Source organism: Rhinatrema bivittatum, chromosome 11 (genome assembly GCF_901001135.1).
Source record: "Rhinatrema bivittatum chromosome 11, aRhiBiv1.1, whole genome shotgun sequence".
NCBI classification, from domain to species: domain Eukaryota; kingdom Metazoa; phylum Chordata; class Amphibia; order Gymnophiona; family Rhinatrematidae; genus Rhinatrema; species Rhinatrema bivittatum.
Window position 1 is genome coordinate 37369786 of NC_042625.1, and position 23211 is coordinate 37392996.

General features: G+C 44.7%; 1 protein-coding gene across 1 annotated transcript in view; it reads right to left on the reverse strand.

Moving 5' to 3' along the window:
- NCOR2 (nuclear receptor corepressor 2) overlaps positions 1-23211 on the reverse strand; it is a 545866-nt gene that overhangs the window by 365132 nt on the left and 157523 nt on the right. Inside the window, 2 exon segments of the mRNA XM_029571687.1 lie at positions 10148-10245; positions 10248-10327. Of these exon segments, the coding sequence (XP_029427547.1) occupies positions 10148-10245; positions 10248-10327 (178 nt within the window).

The following is a 23211-nucleotide window of genomic DNA, read 5'->3' on the forward strand; positions in this document are numbered from 1 at the left end:
GGTTAGGGGTTTCCTGCAGGTCGATTCATTATACATAAATTATTGTTGGTTGGAGTTGAGATCTTCCACCATGGCATGTGAATGGCGTTTGCCCGTTACTCATGAGGTTCTGCAGGACTTGGGTTATGCGGTCTTAGGCGTTTGTGTCTCAGATTATGAGTCATGTTTGTTTCAGTTTGCCTTTACTTGGGGCTTTTTGGGTTGGGGAGTTGGTGGCTAGGGCTAGCAGTAGTGCGGAGAACACGGGTCTTCTTCGTCAGCATGTGTTTTTTTTTTATGAGGACTACGTACATTAAGTTGAAGATTCACAGGTCTTAGGTGGATCAGCAAGGGAAAGCAGCCAAGCTGTTGCGAGCAGTGGCAGGTTTGAAAACTTGTCCGGTTTTCAATGCATGGAATTAAAGGCGGGTCAGACCTGAACGGGGGTACATGACTTAGTTCATAAGAATTTGAAACCTTTAACGTGATATTAGTTTGAGGCTATTTTGAAGAGAGTGTTAGAGGCCATTGGTTTGGAGGTGGCGCGATTTGGCACACATTCTTTTCAAATTGGTGCTGCCACTTTGGCGGCTGCTTCAGGGCTTTCGGGTGAAGTGTTTCACAGGATTCGTAGGTGGAAGTAGCAGTAGTGCCGTCTGGTATTTCTTATGCCAGTCAATTATAACAAACCAGCTACAGCAAATTTATTGGTTCTCAGAGAATAAAAGCTAAAGGCAATGGAAGTCTTAAGACACTTGAGGATCAAATTTCAAGAGGGCATCGAGGATACAACTTAACCAGCTAAATTTTGGCTGGCTACATTAACTACGTTTTCAGCCAAACCTAGCCACCTACTGAAGTTTCAGCTGAAAATCATCCTAAAGTCAGCTGGCTAGATTTAGGATGCTCACACTTGGTTCCAAAAGCTTAGCCATCTACTGTGGTACTTAGCTGGCTAAAGACAGCAGTTAAGCACAGAAAATGATTAAAGATAGCCAGCTAAATAAAAATAGTCACCCAAATACTGGCAAGTGGAAGAATATGTGAGGCTGGGACTGGTTGATTCATAGATACCTTCACTGTCTTTCTTAGTTTCTTCTTTTGGCAACTGCACAGTGCGGGTCGTTGGGCATTTTTATGCGGCTCAGGCCCATAAGTATGCCCATCAGCGTCCACATGGCCCTCATCTTGGACTGGCTGTTAGGGGAGTAGTGGTACACTGGCTGGGTCGCAGAGGAATGCATTGGAATGAGTTGCTGCCTTACCTGCAAGGGTTATTAAATTCAAGGGCCTCACCAGATGTATGCTGATCCATCTTATTGGAAATGATTTGGGCCAGTGGTCTTGCTGTCACAGTTGGTTTAATATTGTGTAAGGACTTTTCTGTGGTTTTGGGTTGGCTTCCATTTGCTGTTTGTTGGTCTGATATCATTCCAAGGCCTGCTATGATGGATCATGCATCAATCTGTCAATGCCCCCACAAAACTTGTTTTGTGGGGGCATTGACAGATTGATGCATGGTTGTGTGCGCAAGGGGGAGGCATATTATGCACATGTGGGCATGGGATGTCCATATGGGCCTTTATCATTCAGATGGTGTTCACCTGTCTGACGTTGGGTTTGATTTATGTTTTAATACGTGCAGGAGGCCTTGGAGGAAATTTTATTTCAGGAATCATAGGCCGCGTCTTATTTGGGGGGGGGGGGGGGTTCATAGGAAAAGCCTTTGGCTTTCCCATGCCTGTGGCGGGTTACCCAAGCTTGGGTTACTGATTAGGTTGCAGAGACCAAGCAGCTGGATAGTTGGTTGGTCAGAGATGAAGTTTGGCTTCTTTGCTGAAACTGGGTTCGGTCACTCGGGGGTGGGCAGTTTCCTTGCTGGACTGTGGGCAGGGACTGCTTTGGGGATAAGCTAGTGCTGTCATTGAGCCTACAGGCCTTTGGGGCCTGGGTATGAATTGCATTTGCTGGTGGGGTGGTAGATTACCACTGGGGCTGGTTTTTTTGTGCTTTCAAGCTCGGGTACATATAAACTAGATGTTTGTTGGCTTGTTATCTTTATCGTGTTAAAGCTGCAGCCTTTTGATCCCAAGAGGAATTGCGTTTGTCTTTTTTTGGGGTGTCATTGTAAGGAGGGTGGAGGGAGGAATGAGAGCATCCTGGGTACCTATGTCATAGTGCGGCAACCAAACAGGGTTTCTGTCCATTAAAGGACAGCATCTTAATAAACTTCTAACGGGTCTAGGGAGAGAGAAAAGATTCTTGGTTTATATTCATGCATGCCAGCATAGCTAGGCTCTCTTAAAACGTGCATCTTTTCTTTGGCATGCTTGTCAATTCTTAAAGAGGAAAACAAAATAAAGCACAGACTAACAAGTAGTTAAGTTGTATCCACTTGTAGCATTTTGCTTTGCTTGTCTGAGTTGGAAGAGAATCTCAGCCTGAGCAATCAGGCATTTTAATATTACCACATTATGCTCAGAAGTGGCGAGAGCAAAGCCCACTCAAAACTTTGTGGAAATTTGTTTCGTTATTTGTACTTTTTATTTTGTGGTCTGCCATGGAGATAAACCTGAAAAATAATAATTAAAATTACAAAAAAAAAAAAAAAAAAGTCAACACAACCCCAATCTGAATGCCTGCACTGTTTGGCTTATAGCACTTCCTGTGGCATTTCAACCACTTCCTCTTGCTGATAGATAAGCAGAAAAACACCGGAGATCTGAAATAGTGAGAGAGAAGAGAACCCGGTAAATGTGGGAATGTTCGTTTCCAGCAAAACTACCACCCCTCCAAGCCTCCTTTCCTGACCAAGTAAAAAGATAATTTCTTACTGAGGAGATCACCAACAAGCATTCTGTTATTATCAGCTAGTGAGGCAGCAGTCTGCCACAAGAATTTTCATTTTGGCTTGGCAGGCATGTAAAAAAAAAAAAAAAAAAAATTACCTGCGGTTACTTTTCCTGTGCTAACGACTGCATCCACTTATAGTTCCTGCCAAGAATGACATGATGCCATGAACGTTTTGGAAAACAGCATGAGGGATATATCCCTCACGAGTCTTTCGAGAAACACTGGCCCACTTCAATCCAGGACTGTGTACTTTTAAATAGTGCTTCATGTCACTCTGGGGTGGTGAGCTCTTATGCAGACTCAAGCAGTGCTACTATATATTAATATTACTTACTCTTAGCAAGACATACAGTATAAAACAACAAAGTCCTATCCTCCCAAAAGTAGTGTCATCTGGTATTTCTTATGCCAGTCAAATGATATTATAACAAGTCAGCTATAGCAAACTTATTGATTCTCAGAACAAAAGCTGAAGGCAATGGAAGTGCTCACACTTGGTTTCAAAAGCTTAGCCATCTACTGTGGTTCTTAGCTGGCTAAAGACAGCCAGTTAAGCACAGATAATGATTAAAGATAGCCAGCTAAATAAAAATAGTCACCCAAATACACATAGCCAGCAAAACAAAGATACATTTAGGGCTGGTATTAGCCAGTTAAGTTATCTCCCACCCAACCATGTCTCTGGGATCCCCTCCCCTCTGTTTTTCATCTGTCAACTTTAGCTGCCAACTATGACCAATTTTCAAAGGCTTTGATTTAGCCAGCTAAGTCCTCACTTAGTTGGCTAAATCCTTTGTTATAATACATACTGAAACTCCCAGGGAAAAAAAAAAAATTGAAAATGAAGGTCCCTAACTATTTGTCAAGGCTTCTTCTACCTGGCTATTGTCCATTCGCGTATCTTTCATTTTCATAAGACATCTGTAATTCAATCCTCTTATAAAAATGCTAGGAGCCTTGACATCTGGTGCTACCTCACACAAATTTCAAACATGTGCTAAATTCAACCCCTTTGTCTGTTACCACGTGTCCAAGATGCGCACCTACTTTTCTGCGTAATACATAAGTGAAGCTTTTCAGAGTTACAGAATTTTCTTTGCGACACAGTGACCCATTCAGTGGGAGTTCCACTGTTTACTGCTATTTCCTGTTGGGCTCGTTTCTTCCGAGGAACTGATCTTTTGAGGATTTGCACATTCATTCGTATTGACTTTGGATTTTCGAAGGCCTCATGCTCATGAGACACTACAAACCATGTCCTGAAATCAATGTCTTTACAACCATGCGCTGAGTCAGCATTCCCGGCACACAAGGCACACCATCTTTGGTTTTTTCTGCTTCTGCTGTTTGAAGATAAGCCATTTTGTTACAGAATGTTTACAGGCCTCATTTGCAGACTAACACCAACTGCAAAAACCATCTTCCAGTTGCATCTCAGTCTAATATGATGCCAGGATTTATTTTCCAGAACACCAGCAAAAATTTGGGTCTCTGGCATGGGAAGTCCTCTTTTAAAATGTCCTATTAAGTGGCTAAAGCAGTCACTGCATTAAACTAATACAGTTTTCATTAAAAACCAACAGTAAAAATAAAAGAGTCCTCCCCTGCCTTGGCTGAATTGTGACATTTGCGAAAAGGCGGCAAATTCTGCTAACAACCAATAAACAGGCAAGAGCTAAATTTAAATAAAGCAATACCTAGTCTAACTGGTGCCAATAAATAATATATGGCTTTGCTTAGATATTTTAAGCATCATCCATAATCTCAATATATCCAAAGCTCGGAAGCCTTCTACACACCAGCTGTTTGCAAGACCCTGAAGTAGCATTCTGTGCACTGCATGTTTCGCCAGTTTTAAAATACAGCTCATGACATTTCCCCAACACAGACAAAAAATGCAACAATATATCTTCCAATTACAGGCAACACAGGAGTATGAAGGCTAAGGATATTCCTTTGCCACAAATTGAACGGCAGATTAGGCTGGATGTCTGCGATGAAGGGGATACTTCACACAGCCAGGAAAAACTCAAGATGGAGAAGAAGTAACCAGCCAGAGACACAGAGGGTGCTGTAAAGAGAACTTCAGTGAGGAACAGAAAATAGAAGCCGCTGGGAGTTGTAGTCTCAAGAGGAACACAGAGAACAGGAGGATACTGGAAGTGGTTAGTCCCAGAGAGTCTTAACCGACAGCCAAGAGGAAAGGAACTGACCCAAGAGGAATGTGATAGTACTGGGAAGCAGGTGGGGGCCAATCAAGATTTATTAAAGAGAAGAGAATTTCTCTTGGGAGGGAAATTGCTGGGGCGAAAGCCTGAAAGGAAGCAGGAGCCCCACAGGAAGAAGGCCAGGATAGCCAAGGGTTAGCATGCTAAGTACCACACAAGCGCTGTGATGAACGTGTCTCAGGAAGCAGGAATACAGAAGAAGAAAGAAAGAACGGGAAGTAATACCGTATACGGAGCAGGTGGAATATTGAGAAGAAACGGTATAAGTCGTGCTCCACAGACGGGCATCCTTTTCTCTGCTACTTTGCAGGCAGCGATCTGATTCCAGGACCTCAGAAAATGACTGTGCGGCGTTTCGTAAATTTACTTTTCTGAGTTTCTTTCCTTTACTCCTCTCGATAATAAGAGTTCTTTAATCGTAAGAAGGCTGCCTAAGTTGTTATTTAAGAAAAACCGAGATTCACACCATGTAGGCAAACTGAGGGCTTGCAACTGTGTGACAAGAGCCATCAGATAAAGCAGTGAAGTTTGATGCCTCAGAGCAAATGGGCCAGGGGGAAATGGGGATCGCTCATCCCTAGAAATGGGAGTAAAAGGCAGGAGTGGAGGGGGGGGGGGGGGGGAACATGCATATGTGAGGTAGGAGGGGGTAGTGAGCCTGGAACCCAATTAAACACCTCTCAGGGGTGATGATTGCTCCACCCTGGGAGGAGGAATCACTCGGCGCCCTCAGCGGCCCCTTCTGAACTGGGGGAGGGGGAGGCAGGGGCAGGATTGTTCCTGCCAGAGATGACCTTTCATGGACATGGGAGTGAGGAGGAAGGAAGCATCTGGTAACGTGTACATGCTACTGGCTTCGGGTAAAACCGCTTTAATCACAGTATTCACTATGGAGGGGGACGGAATTTTCTAACTATCTGGGGACATTTTACCTCCAACTTTGCACCAATTTTCAAAAAGAAACATCGGGTGGAAAGCACTGCATTAGCATGTGGTGTCAATGTCTTTCATGAAACAGTCCTCTGAAGGCAGGCACTCGCAGGGGTGTAACTTGGTCAGAGGAGAAAACCGTACAGGTCTATGAAACCTTTCCACAGACGCGTGCAGTTTCCCCTGCCTGACCCCCCCCAATCCGCAGACACAACTGGGGCAAGGTGCATGGGTTCTTTCACATCTGCTTACATATTAGTGAATTTTCAAGAGGCAAATAGCCAAGTAGACTCCCAAAATGTGCTAAAGATACAGAGGTACAGACGTACTGGTCTATTTTGCCAGTAGATGGCTTTGTGAAGATTGCAAAAACAAAAATAAAGCAAACACACACACCCTTCATTTGGCTCTAAACTTATCTAATTTGCAGAGGTTTTAATATTACACTGCCACAAACCAATGCAGATGGTTAAAAAGGAGAGCACACAACTAAGTCCTGGTAAATATGGACTACTTAGGCTTTTAATGCGAAGCACTGATGTCACCGACCCAGCTTTTCATTTACTGCTCCAAAGTTCATTTTAAAAAACCGTCGTGAACGCTTTACCATAACTGGAGCTACTGTCTTCGTTTTTCCTCCACATTTGAATCCAGGTTTGGCTGCTACAAACTAGTTTACCAATGCTTCTCTCCCACACATCCTGTCTGAACGCTGCTGCCTTACCAGTTTAAAACGCTGCGGCAGCCCCACTCCCTGCTCTCTAGATTACTCAATTAGAGCTCAGGCTTTTGCCAGTTCCCTCCTAGCCAACTGGGATGCCTGCCAAGGTCAACACAAGTTCCAGCCGGTTTCATTAATAGCTGCGAGACCCAGCCCATTGGAAACTCTGAGAGCTTCCAATCCCAGCAACTAAAGAGTGTTTCCCATAACAAAGCTACGCTGCGGGGCCGCAAAGCAGAAATAGCGCCCTGGGGATCGGCCTGGCCAGCCTTTCTGTCCCAGCGTGACAAGGTCTGCGATAGCCCCGGCTCAGCCCGCCACTTGTTCTCATTCACAGGACAGGGCAGGCCCCGCGGAAGGATCTCTCTCTCTCACAGAGTCTGCCAGCGGTTCGGTGGGGTGAGCTTTTGGCATCTGAGAGGTCAAGGAGTTCAACTCCTACAGCGGGCTCTCTTTCCAGCTAAGCGATTACGGGATCCTCGGGTGCACGCCGTCCCGCCGCCTACTGCCGGGGAGGGCTGCTTTTCACGGAGGAAGAAAAAGCACGGGGAAGGGAGGGGGGGGGGGCTTGTAGGAAACAGTTCGTGCCAGGGCAAGAAATGTCCAGGCTCCATTCATAATCTTTCTGCGCCCTCCTACCACCCTGTCAAATTCCTTGCCACCTGAAGAAATAGCACCACAGGGCTGGCTTGAATTCAGTCCTCAGACAGTAAAATAAAAAAGTCCACGTATCCAAAGTCATGTTCACGACGCGTTTGCAACCCATTAACAAGCCTATATTCAAAATCAGCGGTGCCATCAGGAGGGGGCAGAGGGGAAAGCAGAGGTCCCCCCTCAAAACATGCAGAGCCCTAAACTTGAAGCAATAACTTAGTGCGGCCTTACAAAGCAAAACAACTGTGCCAGGAGATCGCTATCCAGGGGGTGCTAACCTCACCTCCATTAATGACCCTCTGGCACCTCAAACAATGAATATGGTTGTTCTATGCCCAACCAAGCCATAGTTCATCAAGCTTCAGCTGTGGCCCTGCCTGCCGGCGTGACACGCGTGTTCTCAGGCATGCACCAAACCATCCCAGCTTTCAAACAGCAGGCGTCATGTGCACGTTGACTTTGGGTTGCTAAGTGGCCAGATACCAAGCTTATAACCCTACCTGCTGCAAAACGGTTTTGAAAATTCAAGCTGTGAGCAGAAAACCTTTAAATGCACTGCCAAACCATTTACTCTGCCTCCTTCCCCCCCCCCGGAATGCCCCCTGTTCTGAGCAGGCAACATTTCTGCAAGTGATGGCACCACAGCATAGAGGGGTGAAAATCTAAACCGAGCGGGCAGGGCCGAGTTACATGCATGCAACCCCCTTAACTCCAAGATCCTCCCCCCCCAAGCCCGAGTGCTGACTAAGCTTCTGATAATTTACCCGCATGCATTCTAGCATCTCAACAGCCGAAAGAAACATGAAAGGACTTTTCACCACACAACCTGCAAACTCGGTTCAAATTGCACATCGGTAAACTAATCCGCAAAGGAGGACATCGCAAAGAAAAGCGAGACTGGTCCTATTGTTCAGTTCTCATGCAAGTACTCAAAAGAGCTTGCACTATCCCCCACTCGCTTTCCACCTCCATCCGCACACCAAGCGGCTTTTAATGAGAGAGAGAGAGTCTTCCCTTTCCTACGCTCTCTGAATGCAGATTCAGCTGAAGTAAAAACCTACACTCACACATCCAGCAGTCCATTCAAGTCAATAATTAATGGCAAGCCTGCACAGAACGGCTACGTATCCCGGCAGAAGCAGAAATGAGATGGCCTCAGCTTCGTGGAGGCTCAAGCACCCGCCCCCCCCAGTACTGAGAGGCACCAGCTTCCCATCAGATCTCCCCTATTCGCCCCACTACTGCCATCAAAGCCAAGCAGGCAAGACGGGGAAGCAAGTATGCAAGCTGGTGCCTTTATCAGCAGCAGCAAGGTCACTGCATACACTTCAGCAAAACACCGTGCCCCTCCCCCCCCCCCCCATGACCCGCTTCCCCAGCACTACAGCCACTAACAAAACATTTAAAGCAGCAGCTTCCCAGACAGCAGGAAGCTTAGGAGATCAAAAGATTACAAGATCATCGTTTACCATATCCGAGCTACAATTATAAGAAACGGATCTGGAAAAACCTCTTTAAAAACCCACATCATTTTTAAAAAGTAATAATCTTGTTTCTATCAGGCATCAGCTGGGGGAGAGGGGGGGAGGATTTCTCTCAGTTCCTCCATGAAGGGTCACTGGCCGGCTCGCCAATCGCCCGCTACCCCAACAGAATCCAAGGCGGATAGAAGATGACCCCCTCCCGCCACTGGCACTGCCTCAGGTCCCAGAGGACCCTTTCCAACATTTCGGTTTTCTTAAATGGCCGTTTCCAAAATACTCTTTGTTTTGTTTTTCCCCCCCCCCCCCCCCTTCTGAGCTCTCCTGATCCTTGAAGTCGTGCAGAGACAAGAGATTGACAGCTTTAATGCAGCAGAATATCTTTTATTTTGTAAGGATGAATTTTTTCGCTTGACATTTCAATCCTGAGATGAGGCAATAAACTGTTATCCTTCTGGGAAGCTCTTGAGTTAGCATCAGCACAGCACTGTATGATACAGGAAAGGGCTATAAGACCCATACAGTCTGCCCAATGTACTTCCTGGCACCCCTTTCTCCTCCCCCCCCCCCCCTTCACTTCACAACCTGGGATCCTCTGGACTCACCCCAGGCCTTCTTTAATTGGGATTTTTGGCCTCCATCACCTCCACCAGGAGGCTGTTTCCAGGCAACCTCCTCCTTTTCTATGAAGGAATCTCACTCCTGAGCCTCATTAACTGTGATTTTTTAAAACTAGAAATCCCTGTACCGTTTGTGGCTGTAACATCAGAGTATTAATGCTGCCTCTCCCATACAAATGAAAATGCCCAAGGAGGCAGAGGGCAGGAGGATGTGGAATCGCGAGCAAGTTTAAAAAAAAAAAAAAAAAAGCCAACCCCGAAAGAGAAACAGGGCAATAGTTGGAGAAGGAGGTCAGAGAATCAAGAAAAATGTAAGCAGGTATTCTGAGAGATGCAGTCCCACGCCTACAAAGCTTGGTCAATTCCCAGCGAGAAGCTCTTGCCAATACGACGTCATTTGATATCAATGGAAGGCCCAATTTCCTGTGGGAACAATAATTTCTAGTTTCTGAACTTTAATGAGGTCTGCTACAGCATAACAAGAAAAATACCTGACTTCTGCTACTAACTGGAATGCATCACTGCAAAGGTTATAACCCTGCAGCTTCACAGCAAAGGGTAAGAAAGAAACCATTACCAGAATGTAAGTGGTCTGACAGGGGCTGCTGGTATCTCGAATTAACCACACAGGACACCTGGAACATGGGCTGTGACCACCAGAACCCTGATGTGACCCTTTACCTTCAAAAGGTTTTCGCTTCCTCCACGCTGACTCTGGTTAAGCAGAGGAGAGTGACGCATGAACTGGTCCTGCAACAATTCCAGCCGCGGCCGTTTCGTTCTGCGTAGTCCAGCTCAGACTGTTTGTTCAGGTCAGACAGGTAGGAATGTGGGTCGCATCTGGCGTGTAGATCGTGAGACCTGGGCACAGAGGAGACAAGGGAGAACAAGGTTAGAAAGACAAATGGCAGCTGCCGTCTTGGAAAGCCACAGGATTTCTCAGTGGGCACCAGGCTGAAAAACGGTCTAGGGAGGCCTCCAGATGGCCACATTCATTTGCTCAAAAGCCCGAGCAACCCGCAAATTTTCAAATGGCCTATTTTGTTTTCTATTGCTAGGATCCCATTCTTCATGGAAGCAAGATGCAGGGAAAATATCAAATAATGATAATATTATTTCATTTTGGGTCATACCTTTTTACTGTGAGCCAGTGTTCAACACGTTTTGCAATAAAAAAAAAAAAAAAATTTATGAATGTATGCAAAAAAAAAACAAAACATACAGCCCAAACATAAATATTTAAACATACAGATCAATAAATATAAGCACGATACAACACACAAAATACCAAAAATGAAATATATTTGCTACCGTTGAGACTAAAGCAGTGCTTTATAAACACGCTAACGAAGGCAATTTTCAAAGCCATTTTCATGGGTTAAGAATTAAACAAAAACACATTTTACTTGTGGGGAAATGGACGCATTGACAAACTGTCCCCCCTCAGTGCAAACAAATGACCCATACTGTTCTACATCCACAGTCCGCACTACTCAATGGTGTTCCCGGCTGAGGGGAGAGGCAGGCGATGCAACACCACATGTAGTTTTGCATAATCAAAATCAGACGTGGGAAAAATGTAACCAAGGAGAAAGCAAGTACAAATCTCTCTGGGTAATTTGTTTTTCTTACCTGGGATGGGATGGGGGGGGGGGGGGGGGGGACAACACTGAAAGCAAAACTATCTGGATGGATACTATGAGGGCCAATTTAAGTGCACATACCTTATACACTAGAGAATTTTTAAAAAGAAACCACCTGGGGAGATTTCTCTTCAAAATACATCTACAAAGTGTGTGTGTGCATTAATCGTGTGTGCAGACTTTATGATCACGCAGGTTACTGAAAAACTGCTGCTCTCTGCATCAATGGCAGGGGTTGGAAGGAAATTAGAAGCAAAAAGTTACCAATAAGGGCCCTGACTTCAACGGTCAGAACAACAGATAAGTATGAGAAAAATAAGTGTGAAAGCTTGCTGGGCAGGACTGGATGGGCCGTTTGGTCTTCTTCTGCCGTCATTTCTATGTTTCTATCTAAGTAGCATACGCCTTCAAGATTCCCAGCCTGCCCTGGGGTAGGGTGCTTTAGGTGTGAGGGGGTTAGTAGAGGTTAATGTAATCCATATGCTATGGAAGTCCCCCTAAATTCAACCTCTGGGGACTGTAAATCATCTTGGCAGGACAAAGGAGTCCTGAAACCTGCATTGCAGATATAGTTCCAGGAAGGGCAGGACTATGGTGGACAGACAGGAAGCATCAACAGGTGTGTTTATCAAACCAAGGGTCATTACAGATTGATATGCAGACTCTGGTGTGTGTTGCACATCTTAGGAAAAAAATGGAAAGTTCCAAATGAGGGGCAGGGCATGGTCTGGACGGTCCATGGGCGTTCCTGAATTTCAACTTGAAATTAGTACATAAATACTTACAGGCGCAAGTGTCATGTAACTTTACTTCTGCTATGGAGAACATGCAAGTTGTGAAACACCAGACAGATCGGTGAGGTTTTAAGGGTTCGGGTCTAACAGAGAAGGGAGGTTGGAAATCCTATCCCTTAACTGGGTGAAACTGGGAAAACAGCTAATGGCATCAGTGCACGTCTCTTAAAATCCCCCCACTTATGTGGTAGAAGCAGCATTTGTACTTAAAATTGCTCACACATGCGCATGGTCAGGCTATTTTATAACATGCGCACATATTCGCGCATGTGTTACAAAATGACCGCATCCCTGTGCATGGGCCAATGAACACCCCACGCCCCTACTTAAAAGTTACCATCCAAGGTTCTTTTCTACTGGGTATGGTTGGAAAATGCATGCACAGCATTTTCCTTTCTTGCTTTTATATTGCATTTATATTTCTATGCCCAACTCTGCCACTTCTGACATCATCAAGGCCCCCAAAGCGGAACCAGAACCTTTCCTGAATACAGAAACTTATCCTGCTACTTTCCAAACAGGTTCTAGCTGAAGCTGTCACTAATGTCAGCACTTAATCATGATCGTTATAGTATACGTTAAAAACAATTAAATTTATTTTGCACCCAATGCACCTGTTTCATAAATCAGTCATGAACAGGAAACAAGAAACATTTTCCATCATAGGTTAATTGTCACTTTTCGTACTGTAGATCTCAGAGGAGCTTAGAAAGCCAGATTCAAATGCCAAACTCCTACCAGCCAAAAGAAATCCAAGTCCTACTTATGTCATCTTTGAAGTGTTCTGTCCTTTTCCTCTGTCTGTTTTTTTTTCACACTAGCAATTGCAGCACAATGAGGATGTAAAAATATTATTCCAGTCACACCTTGGTGAGGGAATGTAAACAGATTTTTTTTTTTTTTTTTTTTTTTTTTTTTTTTTTTTTAACACAGCCAAGTTACCAGGAGTGCAGAATAGCCAGGGTGTCATCCTTGCCAAAAGCAGCGGCAGATCACATTATTTTGTTCCAACTAAGTGCATCAGGACCATTATCCGTATTTTTAAAATACTATTGGGGTGAACTTTGAAAAGTTCTCAGTGCATAAAGGCAATCCATGTGCAAGTAGCTTGTAAAAAAAAAAAAAAAAAAAAAAGTAGGTGCATACTAGCAATGCCACGCGTAGATGTGAAAGGAAAACAAGAGGGGATTAGGGGCAATTTAAGGCTGGAATTCGTAAGTTCACTTCCAAGTTGCTATTTTGCAAGTGGTCCATGCCCTCACACATTACCAGACTCGCCTGCATGCTTTTACGCCAGCTGATGGAGTCACAGCGTGGAAAGGGCACTTCTCCTGTCTCTTCCGGTGGCAGGCGGTGCCAAAGGAGAGGGCGCACTGGGGTTTCCAGGCAAATGCACAAGTATTTTCAGAAATGGGAGTATGCGCATTCCGTATCAATTCCTTGCTCAGAGGAGCCCCACGGTTGTCGAGAGCAGACAAAACAACAATCACAAGCTGCGAGTCAGCCGTGGAATGATCGTCACCTAGCTGAAGACCCAATGCATCAATCAACTTTTGTTGTGCGTTAATGTTCTCAATTATATTTTTCTCCTGTAATAAGTTGTTTAAAATGTAAACCGGAGTGAAGGCAGCTTGCTATACCTCGGTATATAAACTCTTCTAATTAAATAAACAAACAAACTTTATGGACTTTTCACAACAACTTTTTAAGGAAAGTAGTAATGGATGAACTGGAAGGGACCACATTCTTGCACATGCCAGAGCCACAGTTTTATTTTCAGTCTGTTAAAATTTGCACCTAAATAGTAAGTTCTGAATTAAAAATTGCAGAAAAATGCCATTTAACTTTGTACCATGCAAAGGCTGTGTCAACTTCTGTTCACTTAGAGAGCACTAAAACATACAATTTGATCAGAGGTGTTTAAATTTTTTACATACAACTGTGTACTGCACATGCTGTTAGTCCGTGTGCCTGTCTGTCCAGCAAGAAACTGTAGTACTAGCAGGAAATATGTGAAAGGTTACTCCTGGGGGAATTCTGCACACAAAAATTTAAAATTCTGCAAAATTCTGCATACTTTATATTGGTCAGAACAAAAATATGCAAGACAGTCTAAGTAATTAATTTAAAATGCAATACAAAAAAGTTATTTCTTAAAGATGCAGTTTTAAATATTTTGAGCAGAATTTCCCTACAAGTTCACTGTAAGAGCATCTCTTCCACCCTCTCTCCCTACTCCCCTGACCAGGCTCCTTTCACTTTACCCTCTCAGGCCCCAACTCCTCCACCTACATAAGATCATGCCATAATGGGTCAGACCAAGGGACAATCAAGCCCAGCATCTTGTTTCCAGCAGTGGCCAATCCAAATCACAAGTACCCAAACATTACACAGATCTCAAGCTACTATTGCTTATTAATTACTGTCATAGCAGTTTATGGATTTTTCTTCTAGGAACTTATTCAAACCCAGTTACACCAACTGCTGTAACCACATCCTCTGGCAATCAATTCCAGAGCTTAACTATGCGCTGAGTGAAAAAGAATTTTCTTCAATTTATTTTAAATGAGCTACTTGCTAACTTCATGAAGTGCCCCCTAGTCCTATTATCTGAGAGAGTAAATAACCGATTTACATTAACCTGTTCAAGTCCTTTCATGATTTTGTAGACTTTTATCATATCCCGCCTCAGTCGTCTCGTTATCAAACTGAACAGCCCTAACCTCTTTAGCCTTTCCTCATAGGGCAGCCATTCCATGCCCTTTATTTTGGTCGCCCTTGTTTGCACTCTCTCCAGTACAGCTATATCCTTTTTGAGATGCGGCAACCACAACTGCTTACAGTATTCAAGGTGTAGTCTCACCATGGAGCAATACAGAAGCATTATAACATCCACCGTTTTATTTACCATTCCCTTCCTAATAAATCCTAACATTGTTTGCTTCTTTGACGGCCACAGCACACCTGCCACTATCTTTCCCCTTCCCATCTAGGCTCAACCTCTTCCACTCTATCTCCATTCCTAGAGTTTGCCCCTTTCTCAATACTTGCGTTCACACAGGCTCCCTCTGTTCCTCTCACACACATACACAGGCTCCCTCTCTCACACGTACACAACCCCTCATACAGGCTCCTGACTCTCTCTTGCACACATCCCTACACATGTTCTCTCTCACACATACACCCTCACATAGGCTACCTATGTCTCTCTTTCTCTCACACATATCCCTTCACACAGACTCACACAAAAGTGCCTTGGAAAAACTGGAGAAGGCAGCTGATGTAAGGGAGCCAGGAGTGGCTGTGGTCTGACAAGATGGGTTCCACATAAGCTGAAAGGTCCTACATAGGTGGTGATATCTGTGGATGACAGGGTGGTAATTTCTGTAAATAACATTTCTGTACAGGGTAACCTGCATGGAGTGGAGTTACATCGCCATACACCTTGCTAGGTAGACTGGATGGACCTTTTTGGCCTTTTATCTGCTGTCATTTACTATGTTACTAAGAGTCATCCTGCCAAATGTAGCAGCCTGGACAAGGCGCTGTAGAAAGGCATCTGGTTGCTGCACACAGGAAGCTGGACTGTACTGCCAGGCAGGCCCTGCGGTTACAGGGAATGGAACTTTTTTATTTCTGCCTCGGGAAGGACAGGTTATCAGAGGAAATGGAGGAATTACTTCACTGCAAGTGTTTGACTGTGTAGCTGTTTCCGGCCATCTGGCAGAAATCCAGGGCAGGCCATGAGCAATGATCTGTCGCACTTCCTTGATTTTATTTCCTTTTATGATGTTCTATTAGTGCTTCTGGTGTAGCAGCAAAGGCAGTACAATCACAGATTATGGATTTTATACCTCCGAATCCAAGACCATACAGATGTGCTGGGTAATTGGCGGAGTGGGAAGAGGTGGTATTACGTGTGCCTCCTGCTCCAGCAGCACTTGATCACTGTTGAAAATGTGGAAAATTCTCCAGAAGCGATTCAGGAAATTAATTTGATGAAGTTGTCACAATCCAAGTTCATCATATTTAGCTTAAGAGCCATTTTTGGTGTATTTACACATACAGGGGTTGAATTAGCACGTCTGAAACTTGGATGCAGTATCACCTTTTAGTCCTGGGGGAATTCTGCGCTAATGTGGAGCGAAGATGGAGCAGGGCCCCGGCGTGTCGCGAGCGGAGGCCGACCAGCTTGTGGCGAAGATGGAGCAGGCCCCATCCTCACACAGGCACCCTCTCTCACAAACAAGCAAGCACCCTCACACATACACACAATCCCTTTTTCACACACACACCAGCTCCCAATCTCTCACACACATATACACACTCCTTCACAATCTCATCACATAAGCTCCCTCTCTCTAGCACCCAGACCCACACACCCTCAAACATGCCTTCTCTCTCATCCCCCAGGCTCGCTGTCTTACACATACACACTCACTCTCAATGGGGCCTGCTCCATCTTCGGGCGCTCAACACTGAGCGCCCGCTTTCCCGCGCACTTTACCATATCGGCCTGTGAATCGGGAGCACAAAGCAGATGCTCTACTGCCTCCAGCCCCTGGCAGTATCATGTTCTCCACCTCAAAGGCCATCGCCGGACGTCCTACTAAAAGGGCAGGTGATGCCATCTGAGCACAAACCCCTCTGTTTTCTTCTGCTTCCGACTTGGACGAATTCGCCCTCTCCGCTGAAAAACCGGTTTAAAAATGAGTGTGCAAAAGAGTTCTACATAAGCTGTCTAAATTATTCATCTTCCCCCCTCTCTCTGCTGCAAACATTAAACCTTCACAGTGTGTGGCAGCACAGAGCCATTCACTGTCAACAGTGGAAATAAATGTGCGTGCAGGCCTTATCTTGGGTATACTGCACGGAAGATCGTTCTGTCGGCTTCTGTACCACCATCACCACTTTCTCGCTTTAGTATTTCCTTGCTAAGGACCTAATTTCTGTGGTTCAGGCACACGCCAACGCTGTTCAATTATCCCTCTGGCATTCTTAACAATCAAGCAAAAGGCCAATAAGAGCTGTTAGTGTTTTCGCCTCATAAAAAAAAATACCCAATTTGCAGTGCACAGCGCTCGAGGTGATGTTTGGGATATTCTGGACCTTGCACACAGAAAAAAAAAGGGGGGGGGAGGGAAATGTATGATTAAGATCCACTGAAATTCTCTGGACTGAGTTTTTGTCTAGAGCAGAGCAGAAAAATGTTCATGTTTTAACCCCAAAATTATCCTGCGCCTCCAAATGCAGAGCGACTAGTCACTTTAGTCCAAAGATATCCTATTTCAACACAAAAAAGTCTATAGACTAGAAGGGGGCATATCTGATTTTAAAAAAAACAAATTTTTAAAGGTAACATTTCCTTATCAACAAAGAAACAGCATGCGATATTTTTCTTCTGGTCTACTGAAGGAGTGGCCTAGTGGGTGGAAACCAAGGTTCAAATCCTGCCCCCCTCCTCCACCAGCCACTTTTTACGACCTTCGGCGAGTCCCTCTATTTCTCACTACTTTAGGCACCCACATAAAGGGGAATTTTAAAAGCTCAACGCGCGCCAAATCTGGGAGCTACGTGAATATGTCAGGCCGGCATGCACAAAGTGGCTTTTAAAAGCCGCTTGAGTAGGCCCTTATCTCCCGCTGTGTGCAGAAATGAAAAGTTCCAGAAAAGGGGCAGGGTGTGGTCTGGGCAGCACATGGGCGTTCCCGGATTTCAGCTTCAAAAACCAGCTCGTAAATACTTACAAGCACACGGGCAGACGCTGGGGTCCCCTGCCGCACAGCTCTCCTTCTGCTATGGAGGACGTGTATGGAATAAAAGATAAAATCCAGCCAAGCTGTCTGTCTAAGGGCTTGGGGTAAGCAGGGGAGAAGGGAAGCTTTTAAACTAGTGGGGTCCGGAAGTCCTGTTCCTTACCTGGGCAAAATGGGAACAAACTGGGAAAAACTGGTAATTGCGCCGGCATGCGTTATCTATTAAAATCCCCCCACTTACGTGGTAGAAGCGGCATTTATATGCATAGGCGCGTGACCACTTCAAATTGCACGCCCATGCGCATGTGTTCAGACTATTTCATAGCATGCGTACATATACGCACATATGTTATAAAATGGCCGCGTGCCGATGAATGCGCGCACATGCGCCTGTTTAAATGTTACCATATTAAAGGTGGATTTTAAAAGCCCTACGCGTGCTAAAGCCAGGAAATGGGCATGTGTCTCTGGCTGGTGCACGCCGCGCAGATCTTAAAAGCGCCCGAGTACATGCGTGTTCTGGGAAGGGGACTTGAAACATGCGCGCAAGTATTTATGCACATAAGCGTGTGCCGGGGTAACTTTACTTCTGCTATGGATGTTGTGTAAGTTTTAAAATAAAAAATAGGGCTAGTCAGCAGGGTTTGAAGGGTCAGGGCTAATTGGGTAAAAGGGAGGAAGGTTAATTTGGGGGGGGGGCAGTTAGGAAGTCGGGAGCCTTTACCTGGGGAGTGGGGAAAACTGGCAATTGTGTCGGCACGTGTATCAAAGTCGGCACGTGTATCAAATAAAATCTCCCACTTAACACGGTAAAGCCGGCATTTGCGCGCATCCATACACAATTGCACACACATGTCCGTGCATTCAGCCGATTTTATATCATACGCACATATGCTATAAAATGGCCACGTCCACTCGCGTCAGCCGCCATACGCGCGTACATGTACGCCCACGCACCTGTTTAAAGTTATTGTCTTAGATTGTAAACTCTTTGGGGCAAAGGACTTATGAATTACTAATGACCGCTGTAAGCCACCTTAAGCGTCATTCCAGGAGACAGGCTAAAAATGCACAATTAAAAAAAAAAAATCCCAAAATGATTCATCATAGTAACCCACATCCTTTTAATTCCCGCAAGTCCATCACTCTATATGGATGCGCTTTCAGTACTACAGCTAAACAAGAGCCATGAGTGCAATTTAATTACAGAGGCGCCAACAACATTAAGAGGATGCATGCACATCTGAGCCAGTGTTACTACTTGGTGAGGTCACCCAAAATATAATTTCATCTTCACACTATCACGTGGTATCACTAACAGATGTCTCTCTATAAGTTTTTTTTAAAGTCATATATTGTAATATCCAGATACCGAACCTACGATTAATAAGGTAAATAAGATAGGGCTCAGCTATGCACGGAGGGGACACATTATTTCACTTGTTGTTATTAATGTTCTGCTGGAATGAAACGGGAGTAAGATGGTGGCAAAACAGGTAGAAAAGGGTTACAGGTAAGACCCAGAGAATAAAATAGTTGCAGAGTACACTACCATAACATTTCTTCATTCAGTTCTTCTTGCAAGTACAATTCAAACATAGCTGTACAGCTAATGAAACATCGGCATGGCATGCAAGGAATTTAACACTGGAAATCAAAACAGCTTCTCCCCCCCTCCGGAGGAGTACAGATCATTAATCGGGGGTGGGAGGTGTTAAGGCATGCCTCAACTGATGTGACCTTTCCTGCAAGCAGCGCACGCCTTTGTGCTGTGCAGTGCACCAGCATGCCTGCGCTCGTACGTCAAGGGGCAAAGCTTCCAGCCACAGCTGAAAGACAGACACCACACGGCAAACCACCAGCAAGCGCTCCAGTGCCCGTGGGCACCGTTTCCACTTCTGTTTTCACTTTACACCCTTAGTCAACTATTCCTGGTTGCCATTTCACCAGCTTTCTCTTTGAACCATCTCACCTCATGGAAAATCATGTGATGGTTTCCTCTACATCTCTCACCTGGTCCCCCCTTGCGTGTTTCTCTTCAGCCTCTTGTTATTATTTTCACTTTGGAGCTTATCGACCAGTACCAAGTAAGGGGAAAGAAAAGCAGCAACCCAGGGCATGAAAAACTGCTGTGTCCCGACGGGTCATTCCCCCCCCCCCCCATCAGGTAACCTCTTCCCAAAGCATCTCAACGCTCACGTTCAACGATGCATACACCCTACACCCCCCCAACAGTAAGGCAGCATGATTCAGAGAGGCGTCTGCTACAAAACAAGATGATGCCTTTGAAGTCTGGGTAGACCGAGGGTCTTACTATGAGCGCGTCACCCTCACAGACAGAGCGAGAGAGCTGGGAACCCTACTGATAGCAAGAACTGCGTCAGCACACAAACGGTGCTTACTCAGTACGATGTCAAACAGCCTGATCATTCATCACAGAAGAGTTCTGGTTTCCAACTCCAATTTGGATCTTGGCAGAAGAACCAACTGCAGCGCAGCTTAGCCCCATATCTTCTCCACGAACTCTCGGGTTTGTTTGTTTGGTTACACACAGGCTTGGCGTTTCTGATGGAAGATCCAAAATATCTGTAGCAAGAGCTGGTCTCTTACATCCTGCTCTTCCAACTGGACCAGCAACATAAAAAATGTAAAGAACGCAACTGTAATAAAATCTATAAAATAAAGATGGAACCTTCAGAGAGAAGGAAGAGGAAACCGCTCATAGCTAAATAGTTAGGTGTCTGAAAGCCCACTAAAGTTGAAAAAAAAAAATTTAGTGTAATGTTGAAAGAGAATGCTACCAGCTAGGAAATGGCTCAGATGTCAACAGCTTTTGCCATCACCTGTTTTCCCCCGTCCTTCCAGTAAAAAGGAGCAGTGGTCATGAAAAACCTCCAAGAGCATGGAGGTGAAGACATTCCCACTTAACCTATCAAACCCTGCTCACCTCCAAGTGTCCTACAATCTCTTACTCTCAGCGCGATTTAAACCAGTAGAAATGGATGTCAAAAAACAATTTGCAAAATGTCTTCATCATGTGGTGCAAATGAGTTAAAGTCACAGAGCACTTCCTTATCCATGTGTTGCACTGGCTTTCTAGACATGGGGCAACACACATTGTTCTATATCAAGAGAATTAACCATACCGACAAGGGGAAAAAAAAAAAATTAGGTCATGCATGTAATTTACTGCATGGGATAATGAAACGCCTATAGTTAACAGAACAGCTGGTTAGTGTTTACTAAATATAATTATTAACAAGGAAACATATTGCACTAAAAATGATGGAGAGAGAGAGGGCATTGACAACTCAACTGCTGCTAAGAATGAGCCAATAGTGCAGAGCATTGCGTAAGTGATGCACAAGACCATGCTGGGGGAGGGAGGAAGGGAATGGGTTTTTGTGGTACGACAGTTTTAAGAGCTGATTTACCATGGTTGTTTTACCCCCATTCTGTGGTTATGAGGGGGGAAATAAAAAAAAAAAAGCTTAGTATGGCTCTTACTGAGAAAAGTCCCAGAGCTCTTGATTTCTAAGGGTTATATCCCCATGGGCTGTACCACTGGCTTAGAGTAACCATGAAGGCAGCAGCTCTCCGCCCAGGCCTGAAGGCAAACCTACCTGGCTTTCCAGGTAGCCACGATGAATATGCATTAGATTAATTTGTACATACAGGGTTGCCACACAGTTGGGGAGGCAATGGAAAGCGAGGCTGTAGATCTAGGCTTCATCCAAGGTTGGAAGCATTCTGCATTCGCCAGCGTGCCAGCTGTTAACAGACATATTTTTGAAAGTCAAAACTGGCCAAAAGGTGCAGCCTGGTTTGTAGGTTTCTTTAAAAACAGTTGTTCTCAACCTGGCCCTTGAGTGCCCCACCTACCCAGTCGGATTTTCAGAATATCCACCATGAATAAATATGCATGAGATGCATTTGCTTACAGAGGAAGCAATGCATGCCGAATCTAATCTCCAACATATTCATTACAGGTATCCTGAAAACGCAACTGGCCAGGCGGGATTCAGAATTCTGGTCGTGAAGGGACCATTTCTATTGCAGCGAGCCCCGGTTTGAACTTTTCAACTTCTGTTTGTAAGCAACATTTTCCCTTGTTTTAAACAAACATCTAATAGCATCACTGCACTACAGTACGCTGGGCAACTGAAAACTGTCGGAATGATTGTCTTTTATGCAACAGATTACTATAATTAAACAAGCCACACTATAGGACCTATCTATTCTAGATTAGAGAAGCAAACCTGGTATCTGAGGTACGCTCTGAGAGATGGATCAGAGTCTGCTTACTAGATGCATTAATCAGACCTTAAATGGTTCTGAAAAAAAAGGGAACAGCCTATTAAAGAGAACATTTCTTTATGACAGCAAGATGTCACTCTAAACAAGGTTCAATTGCTATCGTTTTCCTTATGCAATGGCTAATTTAAGTTTATAACGCTTCTATCTTAACTTAAAAAATGGCTAAATACGGGATCTTGCATGCCACGCGTTCTGTATCACACGCAATCACGTGCAGTTTGGAATCTCTCTACCCCTTGGGATCCTGCCAGGTACCTGTGACCTGGCTTGGCCACTGCTGGAAACAGGATACTCGGCTTGATGGACCTTTGGTCCATCCCAGTATGGCAATTTCTTATGTTCTTATGTTCTTAATTCCAGGAGTTCCCTGGCAAGCCTCCATCTTCTGAAAAAAAAAAATCTGTATTTTAGATTTGCAGGACAGGCCTGCAAAAATAATAAAATAAAATAAAAAACCTTTTCTTAATTAGTCCTCTGGATGACAAATCAAGAGCGTGGTAAGCAGGCCAGCACATTCCTTCGTGCATAGTCCTGGCATGCCTCGTGCAAACAGTTGATCCAAAAACATCTTTTGAACTTAAGCTCCAGCATCTTACGTGGCACAGGAACTAAGCAAGTTAACAGGAAGTCTGTTGATCCTTCCACCACAACCAGATCACTGGACAGAAGCCAGGACTCTAGCGTTAAAATGTATATGAAAGGATGCCAGGGCAAAACCTTGCTAGATGAGCTACTTCTGGCATAACTGGGTACTTCCCAGTGACAAACTCTGAGACAGGATGCTGGGCTGAGTGGTCTGACCCAGCATGGCACTTCTGTTCTTATGTTTGGTAGCCACTGCTCTAAAGAAAAAACATTCTGCGCACACAATATTGCTGTAAACCGTTGTGACGGTTCATGAATGACGGTATATAAAATCCAATAAATAAACAAACAATCGTTAAAAAGCCAGCTGCTGGCACTAAAATCTCCCTGAAGCTGGATGTTCCTCCAAGTCCCTTCAATCATGTCATCAGCTGAGTCACAGAAAAACTAGAGCAATGTGAATCAATTTCAGTGCACATAAACAGGAGAAACTACAACAACTTGAAATGCCTCGATCCAACCATCAGGACACGCTCAAGGGGACGATGTAAAGAGTAAAGTATAACAGGACAACTTTACGTGACCCCCAGTAGCTATTCCCATCACAGATTACAATCTCCTCTGCTGGGTCTGCAGATTCCATCTCTCTC